Source organism: Halichoeres trimaculatus, unplaced genomic scaffold (genome assembly GCF_033239565.1).
Source record: "Halichoeres trimaculatus isolate MK-OKI-2021-1 unplaced genomic scaffold, fHalTri1.1 fHalTri1_scaffold_5, whole genome shotgun sequence".
NCBI lineage: Eukaryota > Metazoa > Chordata > Actinopteri > Labriformes > Labridae > Halichoeres > Halichoeres trimaculatus.
Genome location: NW_027437183.1, coordinates 9,501,821 through 9,516,690, shown reverse-complemented (window position 1 = coordinate 9,516,690; position 14,870 = coordinate 9,501,821). Strand labels below are relative to the sequence as shown.

General features: G+C 39.0%; 1 protein-coding gene across 1 annotated transcript in view; it reads right to left on the bottom strand.

Annotated features, from left to right (window-relative positions):
* Positions 1-14,870, bottom strand: part of aacs (acetoacetyl-CoA synthetase) — a 51,398-nt gene that overhangs the window by 24,726 nt on the left and 11,802 nt on the right. Inside the window, exons 5-10 of the mRNA XM_074671039.1 lie at positions 14,521-14,618; positions 13,542-13,656; positions 12,868-12,949; positions 12,622-12,775; positions 10,359-10,439; positions 8,089-8,213 (exon numbers count right to left, since the gene is read on the bottom strand). Coding sequence (XP_074527140.1) covers positions 8,089-8,213; positions 10,359-10,439; positions 12,622-12,775; positions 12,868-12,949; positions 13,542-13,656; positions 14,521-14,618 — 655 coding nt within the window. The remainder of the gene's footprint in view (positions 1-8,088; positions 8,214-10,358; positions 10,440-12,621; positions 12,776-12,867; positions 12,950-13,541; positions 13,657-14,520; positions 14,619-14,870) is intronic.

Below are 14,870 nucleotides of genomic sequence, written 5' to 3'. Positions count from 1 at the left end.
GTATTTCAGGTTAAAGGCTCTATTGCTGATCCTTTATTGATAGAGCTTGTTTCTTTGATCAGTGACTTATTTGTGACACAGAAATGATAAATGTTATCTTGTTTGTAGTAGCTCTGTGCCTCATAAAATATAATATTTAAGGCCTGACTTTAGTCACACATATGTTCAATAGATGGGTTAAAATCATAGACTGTAAAAAAAAATGTACGCCATCTTGCCTGGCTCGAAGGGAGGTCGCCACACAAACTGCTCCCCCTGGTGGCTGGCTGCAGTATAGGTTAAAAAAATCTGTCTCTCCAGTCATTCCAGATGGGCTGTGGTTAAACTTTAAAAAATGAATACACCTCGTAAAAATGTTTCTCACATTTGATTGTTGTGATGATTTGAATACATTATTTGGCTGCCTTGTATTCAAGTCTTTTTTTTCTGAAACAGTTTAATTTTCATTAGTTAAAAGAGGTTAAACACAAGGTTTTACGTCACGTTTAAAGATGATTAAGGTATTGTAAAATATGTGGGGAGATAGAGCCAAGAAGTGATTAGACCCTAGAGAGAAAAAAATTATTATTATTTTTGTCACCCGGCTCCACTCAGATTCTCCCAGAATCCCTCACAGTCTTAACTGGGCAGACACTGGCTGCACAACTGCTACAATGGCTGCGCCTGAGACGGGGGTATTTTGGCTTCAAAACAATGGTAAACGGCGGAGCCTGTCCACTCTATATACAGTCTATGATTTTAATACATACAATTCAAATACTGTATATGTTTACTTTGCATTGCTTGAGTTAATTTCCAACTCAGGTTAGCTATATTATATTGTAGAAAAGTAATTACTAAACGTTAAAATGTTGAAAAGGAGACCCATTTCCATACTTCTGATGGTTAACCATTGGTAAAAGGTAAGAGAAAAAGTTAGTAAGATGATAATGTGCTGACAAACTTTTATTTTCTAATAAGGGTTTGTTATCATGAGGGTTTGTGCATATTTTGGATGACTCTTTTTGCACCTGTCCTCCAAATTCACTATTCACACATACGTGTACTTAAGCACAAAGCTTCATTTTTCCCTCTGTGCACTCACAGCCACTCCATTTCCTACATTATCTCTGACCCCCCATCTGCATCTGGATTTGATCGTCGCTCGCATCCATGAGCAGGGTCACTCTGCTCTGACTGGACGCAGGTGGCCAGGTGTGGCTGCTAACTGGGCGTTTAGGATGGAGGGTGGAGAAGAAACTGTGAGTGTGCGCCTGCATGTGTACCTGTGTGTCTGTTTCAGGGGAGACATGTTACTGAAATGTAATGAGTCAATAAGAGGTACTGGCAGAAAATCAGACACTGGAGCACCTCTGAGCAAATATTACGTTAATGTGTCTCTGCGCAGGTCCTGATGTCGCAAATGAAGGTACGTGTCTTCTAAACTACGTGTGCACATGTGAGCCGTGGAACATTACTGTCCTCTCAGGTGTCAGGGGCTGCAGGGGACGTGTTAAAACCACCGGCTCCTGGAATAATTGTGCAGTGCTTTGCAGATATTACAAATGTGAAGCACTTTATCACTTCTGAAACCAATAAATGAAACTCTTATCGAGATCTGACATATAACTGCTGTGCATAGGAGGCGTGACACAAAGAAGCAATAGCAGTGCTTCATTCTACCCATCCTCTGGTATTTGTCTATTTTATTTTTAAGAAGCTTTGTGCTCTTTTGTTTGAATAGTTTTATAGTTAATGGATACGATGCTTCAAAACATGTTTGGGTGATGTTTGTCAGTGAATGAATAATCTTTGTACGAGATTGGAAGACGACATCTCATAGTTATGGAGCAGATTGAAGGCTTGAAGTTTGTTTAAATTGTTCTGTCTAAGTTTCTAAAACTGTAAGTGAGCTGCCAAGGTACAATCTGATAAATCATATCTGCAATCATCTCCTCCAGAGAGCCCGATTCTGCTTGGCATTTGCAGAAGAGAACATGGTAATTTTTGGAACAGGAGTACAAGAAATATGTTTTTTCCTGCTCAACACATAATGGACATGAGATGGAGGAGACAAGAAGATCCACAGGGGAAACAGAGGAGTCCTGTCATATGCACGGAACCTGTCACGGAAATAAATGTGGTAACCTTTAGCTTGCTTTGTCCACAGATGCAGCAGATTTTATTTTCACTACAGTCTTACAGGTCTCAATGAATCTCATCTTACTAAGTGACACTGGCAGGGGGAGATGGCAGGGCATCAAGGGACGATGTTGCAAAGTAAAACAGACTGTGAATATAAACAGCTATCATGTATAGAATATTTAGTGAAACTAATTTCCATTTCACTGACACAACTATGAATTAGAGTCAGTGTGAGCCTAGTATGATAACAGTGGTACTTGATGACCTGTGTTTTTAAATTAAAAAAAACAAAAACAGAAATTGTAGTGCTAGAGTTTAAAAAGCCACCTGAATAATACAGCTTGTCTGGTTTCCTGACCATAAACTGTAAAATCCATGGATGTTGTATCAATGACATCACCCATCTGTTTCTGATACAGAGTTTTGAAGTGTATCATCTGCAGTAGCTGTATTGGAGATGAGGAGGGCTTTGAGTGTATGGGGTACTCATCTGTCAGTCAGTCAATCTGTGCCTCTGATTGGGCAATTCACAGTCTTAACATCTTCTTAACTGCTGATTTATAAAGAAAATCACCCCATGTACAGTGTGCTCTGATAAAGAAGTAAGCAATTCAGACTGAAGTCATCATTTGACCCAGGAATGTTTATTGTTGCTGTAAAGATAATCTTTTTCAGCTTGGTTTCCAGCACTTCCTGAGCCAACCTCAAGGCTACTCATGAAACTGCAGTTTTTAGCACTTTTGCATCGGCTTTATTTCTCACAGCTGGAGGTTGTCGTTTGGTTTCATCAGATTTTGAAATAGTCGCACTTCGAAATTGATGGGTCTTCACGGCCTTCAAAATAATATGAGATATTCATTTATACTGAATTTTGGTCCCTGAATTTGAGCTGTAATTTCCATTAAAGACATGAGTTTGTGTCTGTATTTAGGCTGCTGGAAAAGTTGGGCAGTGAAAAGTCCATTAGCAAGCAGGGGGATATTTTTTTTGCGTGTAGACGATAGTTTATTGAATCAGTATTATTTTAGATAGAGAAGTCCTACAATCATAGCTTTGGAAAAAAGAACAAAGTGTCTATGAACAGGACAGGATACAATATCTGTATGTGAATGTATCACTTCTTTTTTAGGACAAAAGATACAAACTGTGAGCAAATTTATGACATACTTAATTTATGACACTGAAAAAAACTAAGATCTTATCAAGTGTTTTTGTCTTGTTTAAAGTAAAAACTGTCTTAATACTCAAATAATACTCTAATATACTCAACATGAGCCACATTCAACTTATCAGTCCAGAAAAATGTCTTGGTTCAAGTTATTTAAGACAAAAATGAGGTCTGAATTGCTTGTAACATGTAAAAACGAACTGCCTATGGAACAAGAAAAAAAAATCAAAAATTTGCTTGAAACTAGAAAAATGTCTTAATACAAGTAACTTTTCTCTTGTTTAATTGGCAGATTTTTTTTTATTTGTTACAAGCAATTCAGACCTTATTTTTGTCTTTGAATAACTTGAAATGAGACGTTTTTCTGGACTGGTCAGGTGAAAGCGGCTCATACTAAGTCTAAAAAACATTTTTTACTGAAAATAAGACAAAAACACTTGATAAGATTTCAGTTTTTTTTTGCAGTGTACAAATTATTATGCCACCTCATTACTCTGCATCCTGCTAAGATACAACAAAGAAAAAAACAAATGTACACCCAAAGAGCTACACACAAAGAGCCACATCTTTTCCACAGTGGTTGATGATGCTCCACTCTTGAGAAAATTTTACTGATGACATCCAAAGGGGTCATCAAAATCAATACAACATCAAAGTCTCTCAGCGCAACACACTCTAAGATTTTTGAATGATAAAAAGCACTTTCCCCAAAGGCCCATGCCTAGTGGTAATCCATCATCTTGTTCAAGACCGAACATCAACACACACTTAAAGTGCAGGGATTAACTTCATCCACTAGATGCTACAATTTTGTGCTTGAACAGTAACTAATGTAAGTACTCTTGATGTGGAGTACAGAAAACTGCAGCAGAACTAAAAATAAAACTTCCCAGACTCTCTCCATGCCTCAGTCTCCTCTCACCTCTTCCTGTCCCAAAGCAACAAAAATCTGAAACAACCCATTTGTTGTGCAAAATGCCCGCCTATGTCCCATAATGGAAATGTCATCATTCAAAATGTTTCTGTGAAAGGATTTTCAACTATAAATGTCACTTCTTTAGCAGCAAAGTTCCTCAACTAACCAACAAATTCACGGCGGCATGGGAAGCGTCATTGTTACTTTAGCACTCTCTGAGGCTGTGACAGATTTAGTCCCAATTAAAATGTCCAACCTCAACTCAGAAGATGAGGGTGTAAAAAAAACTCCATGTCAAACCTCTCCCTGAGGGTTTTTCCACATAGAGCTGGGATCTGGAAAATGTGTCTGAGGTGGCAACATCAGCACTTAATTGGTTCAAAAATGTCCTTAGTGTCTGAGAGCTTCAATTTGTGTTTCTGTCATATGAGGAGAACCTGACAAAAATCCTTTTAGTGGGGTCATTATGATAAGAGTATTCTAAAACATTTTAAAATCATACAGTGATCTTATTTCTTAATCTACCATCTGTTTATCCTGTTGTTTTTTTTACCAGTTCAATAATCCAATTTATGAGTGAAACTGTGAAATGAGCTTATTACCACAGATTTTTACAAGCAGATTCTGTTTAAGTTAAGCACTAGAAGTACTTTTTCTTGGTGCTCTTCTCCTCTTTAGATTCCACTTATCCTGAGCCATGTCAAATCTTTCTCTCCACACTTTTCTTCCATACTGCGACTAATATGACACATGACATATAACCACCTAAAAGTCCTCTTACTTCTGCAGACCACAGTGGATTTCTTTCATAATTCAGCCACAGGTTTCCTGAGTGTGCTCAGTGACACATAGTGACATCTGGAAGACGCCATTTATGACCTAACCCATCTGTCGGTTTTAGTAGTTGAGGTTAATCGAGGCCACATCAGGGGCAGATTTTTGCTCTTGTTTTTCATTACATCTAGAGTTGAGCTCCTTGTGATTCCCAGCTTTAATTATTTGGGGTTTTTTTTTTTCAAATCCTTCAACATTTCTTTCTTGTCTCTCTTCAGCTGTCCAACCCGATAAAAGTAAAAATACCCCTGTCAGTAGGTGCTTAGTTCCCAACACAGTAATGGATGCTAAGCAAGGTGCCAATGCTTGCCGGATACTGTAATCCGAGCGCTTTCCCCACGCTCCCTCTGCTGGCCAGTAGTAGTACTACAGGCTTCTTCATCTGCGCCTTTGTTTCACCTCATCTCACTCACTTTTTGGCTTCTTCTTTGGGTTAATTTGTGCTGCAACACTCATCTGTCCCAGCGGCTTTCTTAAATTGTCTTTATTCAAACAAAATCAGATCCTTCCCTCGCCACTTTTAGTTAATGAAATCAGTGTTCAAGGAATGAATAGGCTGTATATTTTCAGTGGGATTTTGAATCACACCTAAAGTCAACATAATGAATCACTGAGTCCGTGAACTTAAAGGCTGAATAGAGCGTGACCTGCAGGCTTCATAAATAAAGAAGCAGACAATGGCTCACATGGAGAATATACACCTTCACTATCCTCCCAATTAAAATGAGACAAATTAATTGCCTGCCTGCTCACCTACACTCACACACTATTATCCTTGACCAATTCCTCTTTTCTTTTGCTGTCTTCAGAGGACAATAGAAGATCAATACTGGGTTTAACATCTGCTGTTTGTTATTGTGATAGTGGTGAGGATGAGAGAGAGTAAGAGGACATTTACAAAAAGGAAGTGCTGTTATAAGCTGTGCTGGGCTGGATGGAAAACTGTAGAGTGTGAGAACATTTTGGTAAGAAAGAAAAGGGTAATTGGGTTTATACAGTACAAAAGTAAGAGAAGGGGTAACAGACTCTGTTTCAGGTGTTACTAGAATTAAACTATTCTCATGCTGGATAAATCTGTTGTTATTCTTTGATAATTAGGAACTATGAAAAAAAAATCTACCATAGGCATTGAAATAGCTCAGAAAATGGGAACAAGCTTTAAAGGTCCCATATTGTGCAAAAATCACTTTAAGTCTTTTAGTGAACTTTGTGGGTCTTTGGCTTTCCTCCCAGCCCACAAAATGTGATAATTAATGACAAAACCTGTACTTAGTAGTGCTTGTGAATGTAAAATCCTGACCTAAAGCGAGCTGCTTGGAATTTCCGGGATTTGCCGATGTCAGCGATTCCCTTTTTTGACCAATCAGGAGCAAGTCTGACCTGATTGGTCCATCGGAGCAAATACCCCCAACCCCCTCCCCGCTGCTGTTCAAAGCTGAAGAGCTGCTTTGTTGTTGGCTGTAAACAGCCACACAGTTCCATGCTCAAGCTTCCCATCTCGGAAGAAGACAAGACTAAGTGGCTAGAGTTCATTTATGAGGGAAATATGCCAGCTACACTCAGTAAAACTGTGCCTGTTTGTGCTAGTCACTTAATGGCCAACTGCTTTTCCAACTTTGGACAGTACAACAGAGGTCTAGCGAATAGACTGGTCCTGAATCCAGGCGCATTGCCAACCATCCACCAACAAACCTGGGACCCTGGAAATGTGAGTATTTTAAATACTGTGTGCTGTGGAGCAGATGTAAGAGCTTTTCCTCAGTGTCCCCCCCTGTCTCTGTGTTAGCTTCAAGATGCTAACTTTAGCTGCGGTTAGCCTGTTGTTTTAGCCAGTAATGTTACGGTAAACGAGCTTCACTGTTTTCTAAACATTGTGCACTCAGAGCTTGTGGCGTTGCTCTCAGTGACGTGGAAGAGCGGGGCGTTATCAGTGGTGGCTCATTTACATATGAAGGCCACGCCCACTAAATCAGACCGTTCTGAACAGAGGGGCTATGAGAGCCTGGAAACAATGCTGCTGTGCTTGATTTATTGGCTTTTTGGACCAAACGTGTTACTACCATTTCATGGAGACATCAATGATCCATATTAAACTGCAGAAAAGGAGCAGAATATGGGACCTTTAAATTTATTATTCTATAATCTCATCTGTTAATACACAATGTGTCTGTTCATGAAGTGAAGAGATTTTGGACTAGATCATAAACTTCTTTGTAAAGACAACTTCTTGAGTGACTTTGTGCCTTGAAAGATACTGAGTTTCAATAGTATCTGATATCAAGAAATAGTAATTAAAAATGATTATCTTCCCTTTCTCTCTTTGAGTTTCCTCCTTTCTGACAAAGCCATCCCTTACATTCTTTCCTCTCTGTTTTACATCAAGAGTCATCTATTAGCAAGTAAATAACAGAAGATGTTTATTGGATGATCAGTTGCTGAGGGTCTCTGATCTCAATGCACATAACAACCAGCAGGAATCTTTATTCATGGCTATGCTCTTGCGCGCAAGTTGCCAGTTAGGTAAACACATTATCAATTCTGTGGTAAAAACGGGGTCTCAGAGGAAAACCTTACCCTTTGTTCATGCTTCCCCTTTCACGCTCTGTCTGCATATCTGACTCCTTCTTTTTCATTGTCTGGTTTTGGTCTTTTCTGTCGACATCAGTCTCTCTCCTCTTTAGTCAAGAGATATTGTCAGAAAAAGAAACTCTTCACTTCTTGAGATAGTCTTGTGTCACTTTTACAGTTTGGGCTGAAATATATCAAGGACCTAGAGATCCAAGATAATGATAGGGAGACATTTTTTTTCTGTCATTATCAACTAAATGAGGATAAAAAGGTTTGTTTTTTTCAAAGCTGTTATTTTGTAATTAAAATTTTATATCTAAAAGAAGTGGCTTGCATTCGATAGAAAGATTCAATGGTGTGTGTGTGTGTGTGTGTGTGTGTGTGTGTGTGTGTGTGTGTGTGTGTGTGTGTGTGTGTGTGTGTGTGTGTGTGTGTGTGTGTGTGTGTGTGTGTGTGTGTGTGTGTGTGTTTGACTCACCCCAGCTGGTCTGTCAGGTTCCACAGCACATTGGGTGTGGGCATTAGTGGTGAACCATCGTACAGAACCACCGAAGCTCCAACTGCCAGAGCGGACACCAGCCAGTTCCACATCATCCAGCCGGTCTTTGGACATCACACACAAACACAGTAAAACACAGAACATAACGGTGAGTTTATCTGGTGCAAATACTTTTTCTCACCAACTGGGATAAAGGGAAAGCAAAACATATAACTCCTGTGGACTGATAGTCATTTGAAAATAATGCTGTAGTCACAGATACTACACCAAATGCTCCATTTTGACAACAAAGATTTTTGGACACTCTATCCCCGTCCATCTCTGGAAATCATTCATGTTATTGGCACACACACAGCTATATCATAACTTTTAGTGTCTACAGCTGTAGCATGCACACAGTGAAGTGTAGTGAAAACGCAGAAGTGAGTTTTCATTATATTCAAAATTACTTTCAGAGTGTGTGATGCAGATTAAAAACACTGTTAAAACATTGTAAGAAATTATTGCAAACATCTTAGTAAGTCAGTTGGGTTTACTTGTAAAGATCTCTCTTCCTTGTTGTTTCTTGTCATTTTTTCATCTGTTTTTCGTCATTTTTGCATTTGGAGTAAATCATTACTTTGTTTGGTTCATCTGTTGGTCATGGACACCAAACTGGTTTTGTCTTAAGTGATATTTTCACTATTTTTGCTCCTGTGTTTGTCTGGAGATCCTACATGTAATCATGGCTGAATTGTTGAAATGTGAAATCAGCTGTTAGCAGTCTGCAGCATGTCAATGCTAACTGGTGCAAGGCCTGATGTCTTCCAACAAGATGAGGAGAAGGAGGTGAGTACGACGTGCTGGTTCTCAGGTGTGAGCTAAGAAGTGACGACATCGACCTGTCCTTCTATCCATCGTTATGGGGAACGTAAGATCTATTTCCGATACGATGGACAAGCTAGCCATGCTAACCCAGCAACAAAGGGAATACCAGAGGGCAGAGTAGCATCACGCTATTCACAGACATGGCTAACGAAGCTAACACTGGACATGAACGCCACATTGGAGGAACTCCACCTGCTGTGAGCAGACAGGATCCAGGAGACAGAGACCGAACAGACTGCTGAAGAAGCTCAGTCCTGGACCCTGTGGAGGTGGATGCTGGCTGACTGGACAATGATGGACAAGCTGTCATCATCTTTTTTCTTATGGACCTTTTTGCACTTTCTAAACACTTTCCAACTTTTTTTTTCTTGATTACTGCTGTGACTCCTCCTGAATTTCCCTTCAGGAATAAATTATTTTCTGCTTCTATTTCTATTTCCAAAGTTTACGCAGTAGAAAGGGGATTTGATTTCAAAAGCAAGAAATAAACTTTAAGACTCAAATAATTTCAACTGTTTCAAACATCTGGTATAAAGCCCAGTATCTTTCTTATGTAACTATATTAATGAACATATACTACAGTTCTAGTACATGTGACTCTATCCATGTTTAAGATCATCTTAAGATATTTGAGTATTGATAGTGTAGTCAGCACTGAAGACACTGTAGAACTGGTCAGAAAATCAATTAGTTGATTGATAGTAAGTAAATGAACTTTAATAATAATCCATTCATCATTGAGGTCATTAACCAAGTGTCACTGTTTCTGGAATGTGTGAAAGAGATAAATCAATGCATCTCGGTTTGACTGTCAACATTGGTGAAGGCTTTGAAATCCAACTGATAACTTCATTATAATTTATAAACAAAGATGTTCAGCTAAAGGATTAACTTAATAAAAGTTGGTGTTCCTCTTATCACATGAACAGTATGTCAGGGTATTAAACTCAAATTTCCAGATACAAACCCTCAACAGAATCTGTTTCTGTTGCAGGAAAACCTGATGCTATCCATTTGCCAGAAAATCTAAACTACCCAGATTTTTGCATGAATAATGCTCTTGTTTCTGAATGAGACAAAGTGTCTAAATGAGAACAGCTGTTCCGATCATAGTTCCAGAAAAAGGGATTAAAGATGTTCTTTGGAGTTAATCACCAAACCTGCTGAAATCTTCTAAGAACAACCTAAAAACCTGCACAGCTCTGACCTTCAGCACTCAATGCTGCTTATTAGAAAATCTCTGCATGTTTATGTGCACATGGGTGAATTTGTGACCAGACTTATGATTTAAAATGTCTGGCTGTGCAACAGGAGGGTTGCATATCGTCCACCATGTCGGGAAAACTTTGGCACTGCACATGTCGTTTTAAGGTTGCACCTACCGTGGTGTAGTAAATGATGACATCACTGCTGTTCATATTCCCGTGGAGGATGTGTTCTTTCAAGTGTTGGATGAGCGTACCCTACAGAAACACAAAGAGGAAAAGAAAGAGAATAGAGAATCTTTAAATACATTCATTCATAATGCCAACATTTATTTTTCTAATTATACCCGTATGGTTTTTAAAAGATTTCACACATCCATTCTAAGTTCTGCAGAAAAACAGCACACCTTAGCACTTCTTTGACAAAGCAGAGCAATTTGTAGAAAGTGTGAATTATTCCACTGTCACAAACCCATCACACTTTGACAGGTTATTATCGCTGGTGCTAAGTTTAAGCGGTATGATTGTATGAGACTCTCTGTGCTTTAGCCCAAGTTCCTGTTTGCATAAACAGGTGCCGAGTTTGTGTGTGTATGTGAGTGTGTGTGTGCATATAATCTTTGGCAGAATTCAGCTGCCATACCCGTCCTTTGGTGCGTGCCATCTTGCCACTGACAGCATGTTAACAGAGCCGTAACAAAGCAGAAAGCACAACAGTGTCAGGGCTAATTGGGAGAGCCAGAGAGGACTGCCAGCGTCGCGATACAAAATGTTTTCACCAACGCATTACTGTCCAATTATCGGCAGCATGGGAAGAGGGAGGGAACACAAAAGAGTGAGATAGAGGGGAAACAAAGGGGAGAGGAAATAGAAGAAGCTGCAGGAGGGAAGAAATGAGGAGGGAAAAACTTCCAGAGAGAGTCTGGAAAGAGAAAACCAGAAGGAAAATGAAGAGATGGAAAGAGAATGTGAGGTAAAACAGGCAAGAGTGCAAGAAACAGGACAGAAAATACTTTGTGAAAATGTGTGAATGCATTTGTATGGGTATTTAAACCATTTTAAATGTTTGAGTGTTTCAGCTTTCATAAGCACAGCCATCCTTTTGAATTCACACATTCATTTCAGCATCACACCACACCTCACACAGACGTGGTATGCAGCAGGATAAAAATGTCATTCATTCACTCCCCTGAGAGGGAATAACCTTTTAAATCTTCTGATGGAGGTTTGCTGCCTCCCTGTGGTGAGAAAAGGAACTTTCATTTTAGAGCCGGACACGTTTAGGTACCTAAATGCATCCTTGTGACTGTGAGGAAGTAGATGAGTAGGCAATTTTCCATGCTAGACATGAACACAGCATTGAAAGGTTACATATTGAATAATATACATATAAAATTGGAAACTTGTAAACTTTAGCATCAAAAAAACTATATGTTTTACCACATTAACACAAAAAAGTACCGAAAATTGGTGCTGTTGAGTACCGATGCCAAGTACCTGGCATCAGTACTGTATCATTTCAAATGTGAAAGGTACCCATTCCTAGATATGCTATTCTCTCGAATCGATTCTGTTGTGATTTTTGGGGTGCAGATTGTCTGTAGTAATGTCTACAGACTATATCTGGAGCCATATTTTCCCATAAAATGCACATCACATGAGTCAGATAGAAACATTTCACCCTCTGCTGGAGAAAAGTGGTAACTTTTTTTCAATCCAGTTTATAAACAAAGACTGAAATGAAAAGGAATTTGGAAAAAAAAACAACAATTTTTGATCAAGAATCACAATTTTGATATTGCCAAACAAAAAATGCTAATATATTCATTTTCTCCCACCCCTAATAACTGTGTGGAGTATGTCGATCTTGACTAGATCTATTTGATATCTGTAGAAATTATAGCACACATTTTAAACCTGGAGATACAGTTTCATGTCAGCTGACTGAAGCCATATGTTACCAGCATAATATGGGTATGTGAACGTTAACATGAAGAAGTCTTTTTTATATTATTATGTGTTTTTTGTTTGATGGGTAAATCCTCTCAAACTGTCCACATGTGTATTTATATAAATAGTTTGGACTGGATAGAAAACGGTGCGTGTTTGTCTTCCCCAGTGAGCTTTGCAAACAGATGTGACCAGTGTGTGCTAATATGAGTGTGCATGGGTGACAGCTGCAGCCCGTCCAACCTTTCTGGATCAGGAACAAAAACCAGAAAGAATAGAGAAACTAAATTGTACCGTATACTCTTCCTTCATATAAATGAGTCAATCAAGGGAATTAAATTCTTACAGGACAGTCAGTGGATCAGTCAGTGAGAATATTCATGAAATGTTGAGGTTAGTTTCATAAATTGTGTTAGGACCTAACAAAGGTAAGTGACCAACAATTATAATTTTGTAATTTTGGGATTATGGAGGCTGGCTGGTTTCTTACCCCTGCAGAGTGGACCATGCATTTAGGAGCTCCAGTGGTGCCGGAGGAATACATGATGAACAGAGGATGATTGAAGGGAAGCTGTTCAAACTCCAGCTGGGGGAACTGGTCCCCCTCACCACGCCCAGAGGCCAAGAAATCATCAATAAATACACTGCAGAGAACAAACAACAAAAGAGATTAGTCAATAATCATTAAAAATGACCTGTTTTCAGCCTATCTTAGTTTCTCTACAGACACACTCACCTATTGGGGATCTTGGAGAGGTCAGTCTCCTGTTTGGAGCGAGCGTAGGGGATAACCACGACTTTCTCCAGGTCAGGGAGACCTGCAGAGAGAGAAAAGAGACATTGAGGTTTGTTTTTTCTTCACACTATAATCTTGTGAAAAGCACAAGTAGTTCCCAGAGGGATCATGGTGTTGTGGTTTTCCATCAACACAGAAACATTTTGTCCCTTTATGGGGCCTCCTGCACATGTCCTTCGGTTAAAAGCTCAAATATGCTGTGGACCTGTGTCTCTGGACACTCCTGTAAAAGCAGAAGAAGAAATTGTCCTTCATTCGAACTTTTTAAATGCAGCACCTGTTGTGCATAAACTATAAACTCTGAACACTTGTAAAATCCTGAAGAGTGACCATAATTCACCTGAGGAGGCTGAAGCACCAATCAGTTAAATACATGCATTTGTATACATGGACTAGACATTTTACCTGAATACTGCCCCCTGGTGGCTGTGGGGTTGTGATGTGATGTGATGTGAAAGCTGCAAACTGCAGTTGCATACAGTTTATGGTATGTATAAGATTGACTTGCCTCTTCAATAAATAAACTTGAAATAAAACTATAAGGTAAATAAATCATGTTGTGCTTCACATTTTTACTAAAATGTAAAAATAAAAGGTGAGATGTGTCTGCAAACCTTTAACAACACTGATCAGCTTCTCCATATGGTCGTGTGTTTTGCCGTTGTAAACCACAGCAGCAACAGAGAAGATCAGTTTGGGTTGGATTTGAGAGAACCTGTCAAGGACGCCCTGCAATAATAAAAAACACAGACAGACAGGGGTAAGAACAAGTTATTAGAGCAGTAGACAAGCATCAAGTCTGAGAAAGCTTCACAGGAAATGAGAGTGATAAAATCTTGTTGAAGGCACATAAACACAATATTGAAATGGTCTCATTGAACAGAGACTAGTGCTTAAATGAAGTAATAGGAAAAGAAAAACACTCAAGTAGCTTAAATGAAAGATCTATGTCCAGCTCTACATAATTTAACCAGAGGAAGGGCTAACATTATAGAACTGTCATAAATTAAAGAGGATAAAAAGACTCATGGCAGAAAGATGGGGGGAGCCAAAACTTAAAACCAACACCATAAGAAGTCTGTACTTTATATTTCTCATCCTAATTTGTACAATACAACCTGCTAAAACTGTCAAATAACCTTTAAAATGTAGCATCACATTTTACAGTACATGTATGTCTGTGTTTGGCCACATGGGGCAGCAGAGTATCAAAAATGGAAGCAGAGGCCAAGCTGAGGAGAAGAGCAGAGAAAGTGCAACTCTCACTCTTTAACATCACAAACACCTTAATCCTTCTTTAGTTTTTCTTACATGTGTTTGTTTGCACATGAGTTTACTTCAATGCCATTATCATTGAATACTACTCAACCTTTTTGCATTTAAGTCAACAGTTTTCCAGAACTTATTGATGTCTTACAGCTCTGAAAGAAAAAATGCCTCCTTGAACAGCAGATTGAAAACTTATCTCAGTGAATTTCTCCTTGGAAAATAACCTTCTTAAGGATGCAACCCCTTTTGAGAGGTACTTTTTTTCTATTTTAAAGTCTTTTTTAGTAAACAAATGCATTGGGAAAAAGAAACAACAACTCTCACATTGACTCCAAAGTCGACAGATGTGGAGCTCCAGATTGCACCGATGCTGGCTGCTGCTAACATGGCCTCCACTGCATGGATACCATTGGGAAGGTAGCCTGTAGAGGAGGAGATGGGTGAAAGAAGAAAAACATGAGAATAACACAGTAATCTAATGACCCACTTCACTCTCAGACAAGTTAAAAGTATGTGAAAGCCTGATGAGCCTGTAGATTTTCACATTTTAAAAGCTAATACACAAAGCCATCAGTTTACACACACCAGTGAAGGTACAGACCATTTCTGCTACTTGATTTTATTTGCAATATGACAAATTGTTCAATGTTTTTAAATGTGTATTGCAATCTTCT